This window comes from Nuphar pumila, chromosome 12 (assembly GCF_984573655.1).
Source record: "Nuphar pumila chromosome 12, dmNupPumi1.hap1.1, whole genome shotgun sequence".
NCBI lineage: Eukaryota > Viridiplantae > Streptophyta > Magnoliopsida > Nymphaeales > Nymphaeaceae > Nuphar > Nuphar pumila.
In genome coordinates this window covers 22,209,945-22,227,339 of record NC_143260.1, presented here as the reverse complement: position 1 = coordinate 22,227,339, position 17,395 = coordinate 22,209,945, and the positions used below count along the sequence as shown (strand labels likewise).

The 17,395-nt window shown below is 38.1% G+C and overlaps 1 protein-coding gene across 1 annotated transcript; it reads left to right on the top strand.

Moving 5' to 3' along the window:
- Positions 1-10,413: 10,413 nt before the first annotated feature.
- Positions 10,414-14,407, top strand: LOC149820281 (uncharacterized). Its single transcript, XM_089981777.1, has 2 exons — positions 10,414-10,489; positions 14,109-14,407. The coding sequence occupies exons 1-2, from the start codon at positions 10,414-10,416 to the stop codon at positions 14,405-14,407; spliced, it is 375 nt and encodes a 124-aa protein (XP_089837903.1).
- Positions 14,408-17,395: the final 2,988 nt, after the last annotated feature.

Sequence of the window (17,395 nt, the reverse complement as noted above, 5' to 3'; positions counted from 1 at the left end):
TTTATCCTAAGGAGTCCTTCCTTATGAAGGACAGTTACAAATGTGTCCCTGTAAATCTCACACATGGGTTTCCTGACGAAGAAAAGAGGGAACCTGATATGACCTCCTCTTCTTTTTGTATTATATCCTCCAGGGAGGCTACCGCTGTTTCTTCATAAAAATTTAAAATTACTGTTACGGTAGAACAGCTACCATTGTCGTTTCATTTATTTTGTTCTTCCTTCTTTTTTTTTTGTGTGTGTGGTTCTGATTTTCTTTTGCTTCTTTCATTACTAAATGCTCAGGTTATCAATCAGGTTACATAGGTGTTACCCTCAAGATTAATGGCTACTGTTGCCATGAGATCTACCTATCTCAGTTTGAGCCAGATATCAGCTCTGTCCGTTCCTAAGGGAGGGTAATACATATCATCTTTGAGTTTTAACTTTGGTGTTTGTCATAAATATCCAGCTTTAAATACGGCCATACGTATATACAATGCTATGGGTAATCATGAAAGCACCCTGTGCATTATGTCTCAATACATATTAGGATCAATTGATCAATTTCTTTTTTTTCTTTCTTTTCTTTTTTTTTCTTTTTTCTTTTTTTTTCTTTACTGATCTCATGTTGGTCAAGGCTATCAAATTCTATCAGGTTACTGGATGAAATAAAGTCATTTTCAACATAAGATTAAGTGAAATGGTCCTATAGATATTTGCAATAATCTAAAGGATATGCTCAAAGAAGCAATATTTGGATTGCGGTGGCGTTTCAGCATTTTCGGAAGTCTGGTTCCTCATGGAACAGCAGGTAAACGATTAAAACCATGTCTTTCCAAGAAAATTCAATGATCAACGTGAGGTGATCTTAAAGAAGTCATTGTTGGAGAGTGACTTCAGCTGCATATGGAGATTATTTACACAATAAACATATTGCCTCCCACCATATCACAGGCACCCATCTGCAAATGGCACTCTCTCTCACACCCCTTAGGATGAACGTTAGCAGCTGGTTGTCAACATGTACCTGTTTACACCATAGGCACTTCCCAATACACATATCATTCATATATAGCTTACCCTCTAATATATATCATTGTTAATAGTATGTGTATTAATAGGGATGGATTTGAGAATATCCATGGAGGCTATGGTATAGGAGAAAGAAATGAAAGTGGAGAAAGGATTTTAGATTTTTGTTTGTCCTATGATATGATCTTAGCAAACACTTGGTTTAGGAAGAGGGAGTCTCACCTAGTAACATTTAAAAGTGGGGTTAATACGAGTCAGATAGATTTTTTCCTACTTAGAAAGAGAGATAGGGGTTGTTGCATCGATTGTAAGGTTATACCAGGAGAAAGTGTAGCTACACAACATAGAGTCTTAATTTTAGATCTTAGAATTAGACAATGCCGCAAAAGGGATAGACATAGGATAGATCCTAGAATTAAGTGGTGGGCACTGAAAGGAGCTAAACAAGGAATGTTTGTAGAGCAGGTAGTTAAGGAAGTTGATTGGTGTCTCGAGGAGGATTCAGAATCAATGTGGAATAAGATAGCGGGTGGTATGAGAAAAGTAGCTAAGGAGGTATTGGGTGAGTCTAAAGGCGGTGCACCACTAGGTAAGGATACATCATGGTGGAACGAGGATGTCAAATTAGCTATTAAGGTTAAAAGAGAGTGTTATAGAAATCTAAGTAAGAGTCGTGATAATGAGAATTTGGAGAAGTATATGATAGCAAAGAAGGAAGCTAAAAAAGTTGTTCGAAACGCGAGGGCTAAGGTATATAAGGAGGTTTATGACAAGTTGGATACCAAAGAAGGCGAGAAGGATATTTATAGGCTTGCAAAGATGAGAGATAGGAAATCGAAGGATTTGGGTATGGTTAGATGTATCAAAGATGAAACGCAAAGGGTTTTAGTCAAAGATGAGGAGATTAAGGAGAGATGGAAAGATTATTTTGATAAGCTATTTAATGATAGTCATGCTCAAGATCTTGGAGACTTCTCCATTCCTTTTCATGAGATAAATCGTGACTTCATGCGCAAGATTCAAAAGAAAGAAATTGCAGAGGCTTTGAAGAAAATGAAATCAAGAAGGGCAGTTGGCCCAGATGGTATACCTATCGAGGCTTGGAAATGCTTGGGAGAGAAAGGTTTAGAATGGTTGACAAATCTTTTTAACTTGATTTGGCGAACAAATAAGATGCCTAATGAGTGGAGGAAGAGTACTTTGGTGCCTTTATATAAGAATAAGGGTGATATACAAGATTGCACAAACTATCGTGGTATAAAACTCATGAGTCATACTATGAAACTTTGGGAGAGGGTGATTGAGTCTAGGTTGAGGAAGGTTGTCATGATATCGGAGAATCAATTTGGTTTTATGCCTGGAAGATCAACTATGGAAGCTATACATCTTCTTAGACAACTTATTGAAAGATATAGAGAGAGGAACAAAGATTTGCATATGGTTTTTATTGATTTAGAGAAGGCATACGATAGAGTACCTAGGGACGTTCTCTGGTGGACAATGATGAAGAAAGGTGTTTCTCTCAAGTACATTAGTATAATTAAAGATATGTATGAAGGAGTAGTAACCAATGTCCGCACTTGTGGAGGGGTGACAACCAATTTTCCGATAACGGTTGGGTTACATCAAGGATCTGCTTTAAGCCCTTTCCTATTTGCGATTGTGATGGATGAGCTTACGAGATCAATTCAAGAAAATGTACCGTGGTGTATGTTGTTTGCTGATGATATTGTTTTGATTGATGAGTCTAGAGTTGGGGTTAATGCTAAGTTAGAATTATGGAGACAGACATTGGAAGGTAGAGGTTTTAAGTTGAGTAAGAGTAAGACTGAATATATGGAATGTCGGTTTAGTAAGCAACGGAGTAGTGATGGGAGTGTAGTGAAGCTTGGTGAGCAAGATATACCGATGAATGATTATTTCAAATATTTGGGATCCATCATTCAAAAGTATGGAGAAATTGATGGAGATGTAAATCATAGGATAAAGGTTGGGTGGATGAAATGGAAAAGTGCTACTGGAGTGCTGTGCGATCGTAGAATGCCATTGCGGTTGAAGGGAAAGTTTTATAGGACGACTATTAGACCCGCTTTACTATATGGTACGGAATGTTGGGCTGCCAAGAGACATCATATTCAAAAAATGAGTGTAGCTGAGATGCGGATGCTTAGATGGATGTGTGGAAATACAATAAAAGATAAGATTCGGAACGAAGAGATACGTAAGAAGGTAGGTGTTGCACCCATTGAAAATAAGATGCGAGAGAATCGTTTACGATGGTTTGGACATATTCGGCGAAGGCCTAATGATGCTCCAGTTAGAAGGTTGGAGAAATGGGAAAATATATTAGTTAAAAGAGGTCGGGGTAGGCCTAGGAAGACTTGGATGGAGATGATAGGAAAGGATATGAATGCTTTGAACCTCACCGAGGACATGGCGTTGGATAGAAATGATTGGAGGAAAAGGATTCATGTGGAAGACCCAAAATGAATTTCTTTTTTGGTTCATATCGCTGACCCCAATTGTTTTGGGATGAAGGCGTAGTTGTTGTTGTTGTAATAGTATGTGTATATTTAGGCATAACCTCCTCACGTTCCTTTTTTTTTTCTGTATGAATCCATGGCTAAGGTTAAATCATCATAGGTAAATAGCTGTATGTCTTCCGTGCTTTAGATATCACCATTTGAGTTTCAATGTTTTGTTGATTTCAATAGAGGCATCTCTTTGTTTGTTTAGGAATTAACCCCATGCATGTATCTGTCCACAGGAGCACACCTATCCCCTGTACACCCACTATACACATTACCTTCAGCATCCCTTCATTTCCTGCATCCACTGAAGCTATCACCACACTAGTATAACCTCATTGCTGCATTTAAGTGTTCAATTACTCTCTCACCTTCACCATCCTACAACCTACTCTAGCCACCACATTTGCAGCTATTACAAGCACCTCCAACACTCAGCTCACCTTAGCAACAACACTTGTCCTCCATTTTCTATTGCCCCACCTCATGGATTTCGCCTCATGCTTGTCAGCCCCAATCAGGAAACCATCCTGTAACATGTGCCTTCATACCCTCACCTATACCATATTGCTTAAGTATTTTGTTTTCTCTCCCCTGTTTTGTTAACTGAGTTAGTGTACCACTACTACATTGATCCATTTTATGTGTACACTCTGCTGTAATTTTCTGGTCATATTATTACACTCCCTATATATTCTGCCACACAGCAGCACCTCTCTTTGGTGCACACATTCCACTGCTTTGCAGCACCTTGCAATGCTTTTTCGTTTGTGCCTTCAATTAGTCCCATCTGCTATATCTCCACCTCCCAGCTCCTCTGCACATTCATCCCACTGTAGACATCCACATCCTACTGCACCTCACTTGTGCATTAGCTTTTCCCCTGTACACAGCCCAAACAATACTATTTACCCCTGCTGCTGAAGCACCCATACCTGTGCTAGAGGACCACTTACTATTATAGTCTGGTTTCCAGCCCCTCCATATGCCACCAACACCTCATCATAGGTTGCTGAAATCACCATCTCCCCTGCAACATTATCTCCTTTACCCATCATACAGTGATACCTTGCTGCCATCGTCTATTACATGCCTTCCTCTTTTACATTTCTTAGGTTGCTGGAACATACGTTGCTGAAGCAATGAAAAAGTTTTGGTGAAGCCTATGTTAGGTTTCATAGTTTTCTTTTTTTTTTTTTTTCTTCCAAAGCTGTCAGCTCCTCTTGCAATTATATTAATTCTTCCTTTGCCCTCAAAGTCCAGTTTCAATAGTGGTTCCTTGTGTATCTATAGGAGATAATACGCTCTCAGTGTCAGTAATAAACTGTTCTCCAATTTGGCGGCGCCACTGCAGCCCCTGTGTTCATGAAAAAAATCTCTCATTTACTGGCTTGTCTCGGTTGATATAGCCAATTTCTGCAATCAATATATTTCCAGTGGGTATAATGTCTGCAATCTATGGAATGTTGTCACGAGAACACTCCTAAAATTCACAACCTATATCCACCATCAGCCTCCCATTCCCTCACTGCTAATGTTTGTATCTTTCATAACCTTTATCATTTGTTCATATACATTCTATCATCTCTTCAAACCGTCCTTGTCCCATAGCTCCCTAACTCACCAACAGCCACAACATTCATTTTCCTTTGTTACTATACCATCAACAGCCATTATTTTCATATAGCACCTCACAACTTTCATATATATGTATATATACATATATATATGTATACATATACATATATATATGTATGTACATATACATATATATATGTATATACTTATATACATATATGTGTATATAGGTATGTATGTATGTAGGTATGTATATATCACTTCCCATACCCTAGATCATAAAAATCGTAGCATATGAGTATCTCACCATCTGCATGTTGAAGTCAATATAATATATGCAATTCTCTTTTTGCTTTCATGCTAACTAAAGTGCTTGCAGGGAATATGTGGAAAAGGGTCATCATTGGGAGTTGTAAATTCAATTTTATGTGTTGTAATAGTTAGATCTCAATGAGAATTTATATTTCCTGTTTTAGATAGAATGAATGAGCATTGTAAATATCATGAATTACTTGTTCTTCATGCATTTTTCCTTTATTTATCAAATTCTCACAAATGGCAACGCGAATGGCACGTGCACCATTTCGTAAGAGGTAAATTAATCGTAAGTTGATGATTTACATCAACGGTCATAGTCGGAATGTAAACAAGACTTAGTATTTTTATCTTTTATAAAATAACACTGGATCCACACTGGATCATTTTCAAAATCATCATATTTTCAAATATCTCTTTCTTTTATTAGGGTTTAACTTAAAATTAACTCAATATATATACCAATGGTCATAATCAGGGTATATTGAGAGTTAATTTCATTTTAAACTCTATAAAAGCACAAAAATATGTTTTATTCTTCACCTGAATTTAAATATAGATTATTATATAATACATTCAATGACCATAGTCAAGGATGTATTATATTTTCAATCTTATTTCAATTCATGTAAAGAATGAAATACGATTTTCAAAATCCAATTTCAAAATTCAAAATTCATTCATCATTTAGGATAGAACTGCATCATATTTTAAAAAATTCCTTTTTCAAAACTCCAAGTGAAGTAAATATCTTCTTCAATCAATCCTCAATTCTTATAAAATCCAATTCATCCTTTCATTTTCAAATTTTATCTCAAAGTTCAAATTAACTTTAAGATTTCAAATTCACTTTACATTCAAATTCAAAAGTTCCAAATTCATTTTTTTATTCAAAACTCCAATCAAATTCAAAGTTCAATTTTACTTTGAGATTCTTGATTCATCTTCTAAATTCCAAAAATCAAGCTTTTTAATCCAAAGTCCAATTTGATTTTGAAATTCATTTGTATATTCAAAATTCAATTTTCAAATCAAAATTCCAAAATTCATTGTCAAGATTCAAATTCAATATCTCAAAATTTCCATTTTTCAAAGTTCGATCTAACTTTGAAACTTCCGATTCATCTTCTCATTTCAAGTTCAAAATCAAGATTATTTTCTTATCCTCAAAATCCTCTTGAGATTGGTTCTGAATCTCAAGATTCAAGTCTTTTTCTAAGTTTTTCAATCTGGGTTTTCAAAAACCCAAATCCATCTTCAAAGCCCCATTTGGACTTTCAAAGCCCCATTTGGACTTTCAAAGTCCAAAATCCAAAGTTAGAGTTCAATCTCAATCCATTTTTTTAGGATCCAGAATCCAATGCCACTTTGGATCTCGGACTTCAGATCCAAATCTATTTTAGGATCCAGAACCCAATTCTGCATTGGATCTCAGACTTCAAATCCACTCCATTCTAGGATCCAGACCCAATTTTACTTTTGGATCTCAGACTTCAGATCCAAAATCCATCTTAGGATCCAGAGTCCAACTCTATCTTGGATCTCAGATTTCAGATCCTAAACCCATTTTAAGATCCAAAAATCCATTTTAGGATTCAGAATCTAATCCCATCTTGGATTCTAGATCTTGGATCCAATTCTATTCAAGATCCCGAATCCAATTCCATTCCCAATTCCAACTTTCAAATCCAGTTCCATTTCATTTCCAGATTTCAAATCTAAATCCATTTGCAGATCACATCTGGATTTCTTAAATTCATTTCTATTTTGGATTTCTCAGATCCATCCTGATTTCAAATTTCGAAATTTGACATTCAATTCCATTTCAAGTATTCATTTCCTTTCTTAAATCCAAGTTTAAAACTCAAATTCAATTTCAAAGTCCATTTCTGACTTTGAAGCCTCATTTCTTTATCTCTCATCAAAATCTTTCTTTTCAAAATCAAGATTTATTCTTCCAACTCGGATTACTTCAAAGACTTAGAAATTCTTTGACCTATCTCAAGTTCTAAGTCGGATTTTATCATCCAGAAACCATTTCTTCACTCCATTATCAAGTTCATCTCAGAAGCACTTGGAAATTTTCAAAACATCTTTCAAAAGAGCATACATCTTTGCATTGCACAAGCATGATTCTTTGTGCATCTAGATTTAGAATAAATTCTTAGATAATATTTTAGGCAAAGCAAAATGCATAGATTCGATCCTTGGTTCGATTACCCCTGGTAAAGGCGCCAGGAACGGTCGAACCTCGTACCGATGAGCGAATCCCGTCTCTCCATTTGCCCGCAAAATTTTCAAAAACAGAGGCGAGTAATTTTCTAAATATTTTCAAATCAAGGTCAAGTGAGACTCCGCAAAAGAGTTCCTCTTCTCTTTTTCTTTCTTTTCTTTTTTCTTCTCTCTTTCTTTTACTTTTCCTCCCTTCAAAAATGAGGAAAATAGAGGTTAGAAAAGGAAAAGAGAAGGAAGAGAGAGAAACCACAAGAGAGGAAAAATTTTGCGATGATCACAGAGGGATCTCGTCGTTTGATGTGTTTCAACACAGTGCATCCAAATGCTTGGATAAATACCTCAAGAAGACCAATACTGTTGGATTTGTTAACACATACATAATCACGATTGTGACTGGATCAGGAGTATTATCGCTGGATTGGGCTTTTGTTCAAACAGGAAGCATGGCAGGTTATGTCATTCTGTTCTGGTTAGCCCCTGCTATTTATTTCAGTTCCATTTTTTTTGTGAATCTAGTAACCCTACGCGTAGCAGGAGAGGTTACATCTATTGAATGTTGTCAAGTCTGATGGAGATGAAGCGTGAGGATGGATCAGACATCTGTATTTTTTTTTCTCTGTGGGGTAACCATTAGATGCATGATTGCAGCATCTGTTAACCCAATGACGATCAAGGGATTCATTCTGAGTCCATCAGGATGGAGATGAAGGTTCATAAATCGTCAAGAGATACCTGTGTAAAATGCTTGGTGTTAAAAAAAAAAGAGAATTCAAGGAAGGAAGATATACCATTTCTTACAGGCAGCTAACCAGGCATACTGTAACTACAGGAGTACACGATCCCTGCTATTTGCCAGCATATCCCCAGCATTTTCCTTGTATTATACTCTGTTTGCTCCCAGCTACCATATATATTTCCCTTTCCCTTTCATTTCACTACTAGTCATGTTTTCAGCCCAACCCATTGTATCTCACGATGTGCTAAACATCTTCTAGGCATTCACCATCATTTCACTTACATTGACAACAGCCCATGGGCTGCTGTTATTTCATTTACATTAACAACACCACCTGGGCTGCTGTTCCATCGCTTACACCCTAGAACCTGCTGACATCACTTTCCATAAACTCCTCACACCTTGTTCTGAATGTCGACAGCAGCATTTTTCATTTACACAGCATCTCTCACTTCCCTGCACAGTACCTGGGCTCATGTTGATCACCGTCACCTGTGGTTGCAGCAGTGACCTTCAGTACACACTCCCAGCATCTTCACTCTAGAGCCACCTGCGCTCAGCATTTGCAGCACTCTTATCATTTTCCCTGCTATGTATGTCACATCACATATCAATTCGTTTCCCTGGATTTTCAAATTATGTATATGCTTCAAAACACATGTATATCCTCACCCTGTGTTTCATTTTTTTTAGATTATGTTGTATCATATGTTTCTCACCACCTTCTCCCACTGCACCTTTACCACACATACTATGTATCATATATCCCCTGTGTACGCAATATCTCACCATCCTCTTTGCATCTATACAAAACCATCACCTTTCACACTGCTATCACTACAGTGACATCACTGCAGCAGCATCTCACTCTCATTAACTTCTATCATATGCATTAGCAGCAATTCGTTGTTAAGTATATTTAATTTTGTTGATTCAATTCCCATTTCATCATCATAACCTATATTTTTCAAAACCTATGCTTTTGTTGGTGTACTGTATCAATGCAGCATAAACCTGTCTTCAGCCTTCACCCGATCCATCTATATTACCCATTTGCCTGTCGTGACTCCCTGCTAGCCCTTCCACAGTAACACCTACATAGTCAACACTCTAATATACTGCAACACTGATATCTATCCGCCTCACTGCCCAAGCCTGTCACCCATTGCACAACATTCATACCCTTATCATTTGATGTATCACCGTGGCATTACCTTCAACAACCTCTTACTCTTTTCAATGATAACACTTTCACTACACTGTGCACATGTATGTTTTACCTCCACCTTCATTTTTCTCTGCATACAACAATTGCAACCTCCAGCACTTACACAACATCCCGTGCCTTTATACATTGCTGCAATATTGACACTTCCACCATCATACCCTAGCTCCACTACCTACAGCCCATCGGTTCATTTTTTTTATGCCATATATAGATCCGGGTCAGACCCGGTATTGACCGGATCCGGGTCGGACCCAGTACTGACCGGATCTGGGTTGGACCCAGGGTTATCTGGATCCGGGTCAAACCCGGTTAAGACATGGATCCGAGTCTGATCCGGTTTTACTGGATCCGGGTCAGACCCGGTTAAGACCTGAATCCGGGTCTGATCCGGTTTTACTGGATCCGGGTCAGACCTGGATCTCGGTCTGATCCGGTTTTACTGGATCCGGGTCAGACCCGGGTTTTAACCAGATCCGGGCCTGACCCGGTAGCTACCAGATCCGGGTCGGACCCGGGGTTTAACCGGATCCGGGTCTGACCCGGTTACTACCCTATCCAGGTCTGACCCGAGGGCTTCTTGATCCGGGTCGGACTCGGTACATACCGGATCCGATCCGGTTCTACCCGATAAAATAAAATGAAAAGGGGCAGAAAACCCCGATCTTTTAGAAAATAGGGGTTTTCCCCTTTTCATTGTCGGCAACCAATGTCGTCGGTCGGCGACTAACGTCGCCTGCTGGCGACCCACGCCGCCTGCCAGTGACCAACGTCGACACTCCGATGTCTGACAGAAACAGCCACCCGCTGGCGAAACTGAGGGCCGACGTTTCCACAATCGTCGGCGACTACTCCTGCGGTGCGACAGCATCCAGAAAAACATTGACATCACGCGGCAGTCTCCGGCGACGGCGAAAAAACCATCGGCTTAATGGGCTCAGGTAATAACCCTGATTTTTTTTTATTAGTCTGTCGCCCAATGGCGACAGTCGCCCAATGGCGACAGTCGCCGGTGACCAGCAGCAGCGTCACCCCACGGTGACCTGCTTTGTTGGTCGACCCAGAGCACACCCCGCAGCGGAAGCGGGGTGTGGGTCCATAACCCATTGTTGGGTCGGCTGGGGGTTTTTCGACGAGGCCTCAATCGGCATCCCTGTATGGCGGTGGCCCTGCAAAAACAAAAGGAAAAAGCAGAGCGCGCATACCTGATGCCGCCATTGAAGGAGCTGCTATGCTTGTCGGAGAGGGTTGATCTTCAACTCAGCCGGTCTACAGCCACCACAAGCGCAGGCCTCCGTATGTAGACGGTGAGTCAACCTCTTCCCTCTGAAATTTTTGTATTGCGCTCACCTTAAAAGGGTCGCTCATGAAACCTTTTTATAAGGCACAAAATGGGAACGGTTGAATAACCGTTCCCTCTGATTTCAATGCAGGTTTAACGGAAGGGAGCACCTCATGGGTGTGAACACCCCAAATTTTTCAAAATTTTGTAAAAATGACCTTTTCGCCCCTGGTTCCATTTCCTGAGAAAACCAAAGCTAAATTTCAATCGTTCTTCAGATTTTCTGGATTAAAATCCATATTGATATATTCAAAATTCAATTCTGGATCTGAACCCAGTGTTTTAAACCCAAATCTGAGCCCCATTGTCCGATTTCCAAATTAAAATACAAAAATACCAAAAATGGTTCTAAATGGCTCGAGCAATTCATCTAGCACTCTGTTGAATCCCCAACCCTATATTTCTCAGTTCGAGGTTCTAAACCTCGAATATTTCCTAAAAATCCGGACATAAATCCACTTTCTGAAGAAATTTTCTCAAAAATCGCCTTGAGTTCTCAGAAAAACTCCCTTTTGTAAATATTTTACAAAAACACAAAAAAATTAGTTTTAATCTTTGGTTTCTCATAAAATTCTAGGATTTTATTCTAAAAATGCAAAAAAATGGAAAATAACATAAAAAACCAAAAAAAATGGGAAAAACTACAAGAAAAATGAAGGATTTTGCCGAAAACCTCATTTTTAAACCATTTTTTCAAAAATTTCCTAAAAAGGGGACCTCCTTTATGAAAAAAATGAAAAATTCCAATGACCCCTTCCCGCGCGTTCTCCCCTCCTCTCTCCATCGTTGATCCACAACGACCTCCCTGTTCTTCACCTTCCATCTGCAACAAACCTACTCTCGAACCCTCTACATCCCCTTTATGAAGAGCTCTCCGAGTTTCTGAAGGGCATCCATGATCTCCATCCATCTTTCGCTCCCCTTGTATCGATTATCAAACATCCATTTTCTTTTTTTTTTTTTTCATACAACCCATCCTCAGGCTGGGAGTTCCCCTTTAGCATCCATCTTTTCTTGAACATTTCATACAGCGATCCTTCCTCACGGAGCAAATTATCATTCAGCATCCATCCGACATCGGCCTTCATCATTGCCCATTCTTCCTCTTAATCCTCTTCTTCAAATTCTGGAATCTCTGCAAAATGAGAAGAACTAACAGATCTCCTCCCCGGTTTCACTGGAGGAGCACGAGATCCCTCTTTTGGGATTCCTGTAAACAAGAGAACTCAATCATCTTGCTGATTGATTATAAAAGATTGGGTTGATTTCCTCCGTAAGAAGCTTCTTGCAGAACCAAGCATTCACCGATTCCTATGATAAGACTGGACTTCTGAAGGATCGATCATCTCAGCCATCATCGATCCAGGACTGGATATCGAGTATCCCACCTTCATCTCCTTCCTCCATCCTCTCAAACTCGGGAGTTCCTGCAAGCAGAAAGCCCCTTCTCTGATCCTACCAAAGAAATATCGTTTTCCCCATTCTAGAACGTTTGCAAAACCGAGGTAAGAATCGTTCCTCGTTTTCTGATTCACATTTTCCCCCTCTCTTTTCGTTAGATTTTCTTTTCTTTCTTCCCCACTTAACGCATCATATGCAACATCGGTTTGCATCTAGCAGAACCGATTTGCATTTCTGCAATAGAAGTTTGACCCTCTCCTGGGTTACATTCATTTTTTTTTTATTACTATATACATTTTGATGTTCTGCATCTTATACATTTTCATGTGTTGTTCAATATTCGTTTAGTTTATCCCTATTTTCCTCATACATCTGTAATTCTTAATCTGATTATGATTCAAGCATCAATATCACATATCATCAGCATGAGATTTATAAATGACACTTTAAAAGCAGAACTAACCCACTGTAAAATACAACATTCAGTCTGGACTTGCTGGGTAATCTGTTGTTTCGTTCTAGGTCCATTCGCTCCTTTGCAATTCCCCTTTTAGATTTATTATGCTTTCCAGGGAATGGTTTACATGATCATCATTCGGGTCATGCTTGTTGACGATTTGCATGATAAACATCTTCATGTTCTTCAACAAGCTATTATGAAAAGGATGCTGATTCTCTATCTGCTTAAAAACAGCTTGGCTGCTGTGGTAATTAGATTATAAAATGTTGAAACATCTCAGATCATATGATTTCTTTTGCAATTTAATTGACTGGATCCGGGTGTCCCTACTATCCAAAGGAATTTTGGGTTCGAAAGACCGATGAGAAACCATGACTATGATCGAAAATTCAAATTTGTCTGCTCTACTTGAGCCTAAGATAAATCATGTTGCTCGACCCATCTTAGGTATGATTATAATAAATCGAGGATGGAATCACAACCAGGCGAGGATACGTGGTTCCCAGGCAGAGCTAAGGTTAGTTAAGATATCCAAGGCATTGCCGTCAACATCAGTGGAATCCAAATCTTGTTGCAGGCACATTAATAGTCCCAATTTTGTTATTCATTTCTCTTCTTTTCGGCTGAGAGTTAAACTAGATGTTCTGTTTCTTTTTTTTTTATTTCATATACCTTCCCTATTGTTATTGCCTTAATTTGATTGATAAACAGGGTTTCACTCAGGGAGCCAACCTCAATTGGCAACCCTTGTTCTCCATGTACTCTAACTGTAGTTACTGCTGTAAGCATTTTTTTTTCTCTCTTATTGGCAATTTTAAATATTAAGGTGCTAGAACAAAAATTCATAGAACTATCTGAGGGTGTTGATCCTGATAGGCTTGAGTCTCATTCAGTTTTCATGAAGAATCTAAATTTGGCTACTTCTGAAGAGTCTCAAGCATTGCACTAAAAAAAATTGAAGGCTGGTAGTATCCTACATGTTAAGATAAAGAAGCATGTAAATGGAAAGAATCTCTCAAGGGGATTTGGTTTCATAGAGTTTGATTCATTGGATACTCTAAAAAAAAAACAGCAGGCGCTGATTTACAGGGAACCATTTTAGGAGGGTATGCACTAAAGTTGGGGTACTAGTGATGGAGCAGTGTCCTCAAAGGCAGAGGAGGATAAGAGTTCAACAAAATTAATTGTGAGGAATGTTGCCTTTGAGGCAACACAAAAGGATTTGAAACAACTGTTTAGTCCATTTGATGCTTTGCTTTTGTTGCTCTACTTTAGGACAGATTAAACAATTACGGTTGCCAAAGAAGTTCGATGGGAGCCACAGGGGCTTTGCTTTTGTTGAGTATATGATGAAACATGAGGCCCAAGCTGCATTTGATGCACTCTCAAGCTCCCATTTGCATGGTCGCCATCTGGTTATAGAACGAACCAAGGAAGGTGGGAATCTAGAAGAATTACAAGCTCGCACAGCTGCTCAGTTTGATGGTGTAGATGGGGTTGGGAAGCTGTCCAAAAAGAGGAAACAATCGTCTGTAGATGAAGCCAACGTCAAGTTTCAGAGAATCAAGACTTAGATGGCTTGCAGCACCAGCCCCCGCCCCAAATCACTTGCACGCTTATTTGTGCACACGTTTACTGTTGTAGCACTTGTCGTCCCATACTTTGCTGCACAGCATCACATTTAAAAGCTTTCATAATATTTGCTATCCATCACTTTGCCACATAGCATCATATTTAAAACTGTCATAAACTTCTGCACATCTCCACCATTTTTTTCTCCTGCACCCCTTCCATATTACTAGCTTCAGGCATAGGGATAACCTCCATTTGCATATATATATGGTATCCCCACAGCTAGTTACACTCTGCACTACCTGCAAAATACTCTGTTCATACCTTTGGTGCTTCCAGCCCTTACACATCTACCTGTTACTACCCCGGACTGGTACTCCACAACCCCTTTCACACGGCTGTCACTACAGTGACATCACTGCACAGCAAGCCCCATGGCTGTGATGGTCTCCTGTGTGTTTATGGCACAATAGGTTAAGAGACTGTTGTGATCCCCCGCCACTACCTTACTTCATTTTCCAATCCATAGGGAGATGTAGAAAGTGTCATTTACAACTACATTCAATGGTATGGTGTAAATGGCACATCAAAGTTACTTCCTTTATTATCATGTTCACATTTTGCCATTTGAAGTTGCACTGGACTGATGATTGCATTTCTACAAAATATGTTACCTCATTTTCCGCATTCATGTAGATACTAAATTAAATCAGTGTCATTGCCATGCTTATATCTCATTAGGCATTTCTCCCTCTCCCTATGTGTATATATTATTATGCCTTCACTAGCTTTGGAATAGCAATACATATAGGTTAGCATCATCACATGCATATTTTCTCACTAGATCAGTGTATCACATACCTGCGTTAATATTCATTTCCTCATAGACATTTAGATATCATTATGTGCATTCTAGTCTTAATAGAATTTATGAATTGCTCTTTATATTTGGTGTAGTGCTAACCCTGTTTTGTAGGAAATTCATTAAGAATTGCTATTTCCTTCCCTAGAATTAGAAACTCCTGTAATTTTGAGTCAAACTCAATGTTGTAATAAGCTAGATATCAATGAAAACTTTACATTTCCTGCTTTAGGTAGAATGAATGAGCATTGTAAACATCATGAACTGCTTATTTTCATGCATTTTGCCTTTATTTCTCAAATTCTCACAAATGGCAACACGAATGGCACGTGCACCATTTCGTAAGAGGTAATTAATTCTAAGTTGATGATTTACATCAATGGCCATAGTCAAGATGTAAACAAAACTTATGATTTTTATCTTTTATAAAATAACACTGGATCCACACTGGATCCTTTTTCAAAAATCATCATATTTTCTTTAAATATTTTTCTCTTTTATCAGAATTTAATTTAAAATTAATTCAACATATATACCAATGGCCATAGTCAGGGTATATTGAGAATTAATTTCATTTTAAATTCTATAAAAGCACAAAAAAATGTATTTTATTCTTCACTTGAATTTAAATGTGGTTATTATATAATATATTCAATGACCATAGTCAGGGATATATTATATCTTCAACCCCATTCTTAATTCACTTAAAGAATGAAATAGCTTTTCAAAAACCAATTTCAAATTCTTTAAATTCATTCATCATTCAGGATAGAATTGCATCATATTTTCAAAATTCTTTTCAAAAACCCAAGTGATTTTAAAATCTTTTCTTCAATTTCTATTTCAAATTCATCAATTTTATCTCATCTTCAAAGTCCAAATTTTCGACTTTGAAACCAAATTCAAAGTTCAATTTAACTTTGAAATTCTTGATTCATTTTTCTAAATTCCAAATTCAAGTTTCAAATTCAAAGTCTAATTTGACTTTGAAATTCATTCTCAAATCAATTTTGAAATTCCAAAATCCAAAATTAGATCCTAATCCCATCTTAGACCTCCGATTCATATCCAAAAACCCACTCTAGGATCCGGAACCCAATTCTACTTTGGATCTCAGACTTCGGATCCAATTCCATTTTAAGATCCAGAACCCAATTCTACTTTAGATCCTAAACTTCAGATCCGAAACCCATTTTAGGATCCAGAACCCAATTCCATCTTGGATCTCTGATTCAGATCCAAAACCCATTCTAGGATCTGGAACCCAATTCTACTTTGGATCTTAGACTTCAGATCCAATTCCATTTTAGGATCCAGATCTCAATTCCACCTTGGATCTCAGACTCCAGATCCGAATTCCATTTAGGATCCAGAATCCAATTCCATATTGGATCTCAGACCTCAAATCCAAATTCCATCTTGGATTCCAAATCTTGGATCCAATTACATTTAAATTCAGAGTCCAACTTTATCATTGGATCTCAAATCCCATATCCAATTCCCATTTAGGATTCTAAACCCAGAATTCAATTTTGAATACCAACTCTATTTAGAATCCAGACTTTGGATTCAAATTCCAGATTTCGAATCAACTTCTATTCTCAATTCCAATTCTTAAATCCAATTCCATTTTTTCATCTCAAGATTTCAAATCCAATTCTAAATCCAAAATTACATTTCAAATTTCATCTCTATTCTGATTCAAAGTCCATTTATGACTTTGAAATTTCCTTTCTTCTCCTTTTATCTCAACTTTAGAATCATTCATTTCAAAGTCAAGATTTATTCTCAAACTCTGATTATTCCAAAAACTTAGAACTGTAAATCTTAAGTTCTAAGTTAGAAATCATTTCTTCACTCTATTATCAGATTCATCTCAGAAACACTTGGGAGTTTTTCAAATCATTTTTCAAAAAGAGCATACATCCTTGCATTGCACAAACATGATTCTTTATGCATTTAGACTTAGAATAAATTCTTAGATAATTTCTTAGCAAAGCAAAAGGTATAAATTCGACCCTTGGTTCGATTACCCCTAGTAAAGGCGCCAGGAACGGTCGAACCTCGTACCGACGAGCGGATCCCGTCTCTCAGTTTTCCCGCAAATATTTCAAAAGGAGGCAAGTTA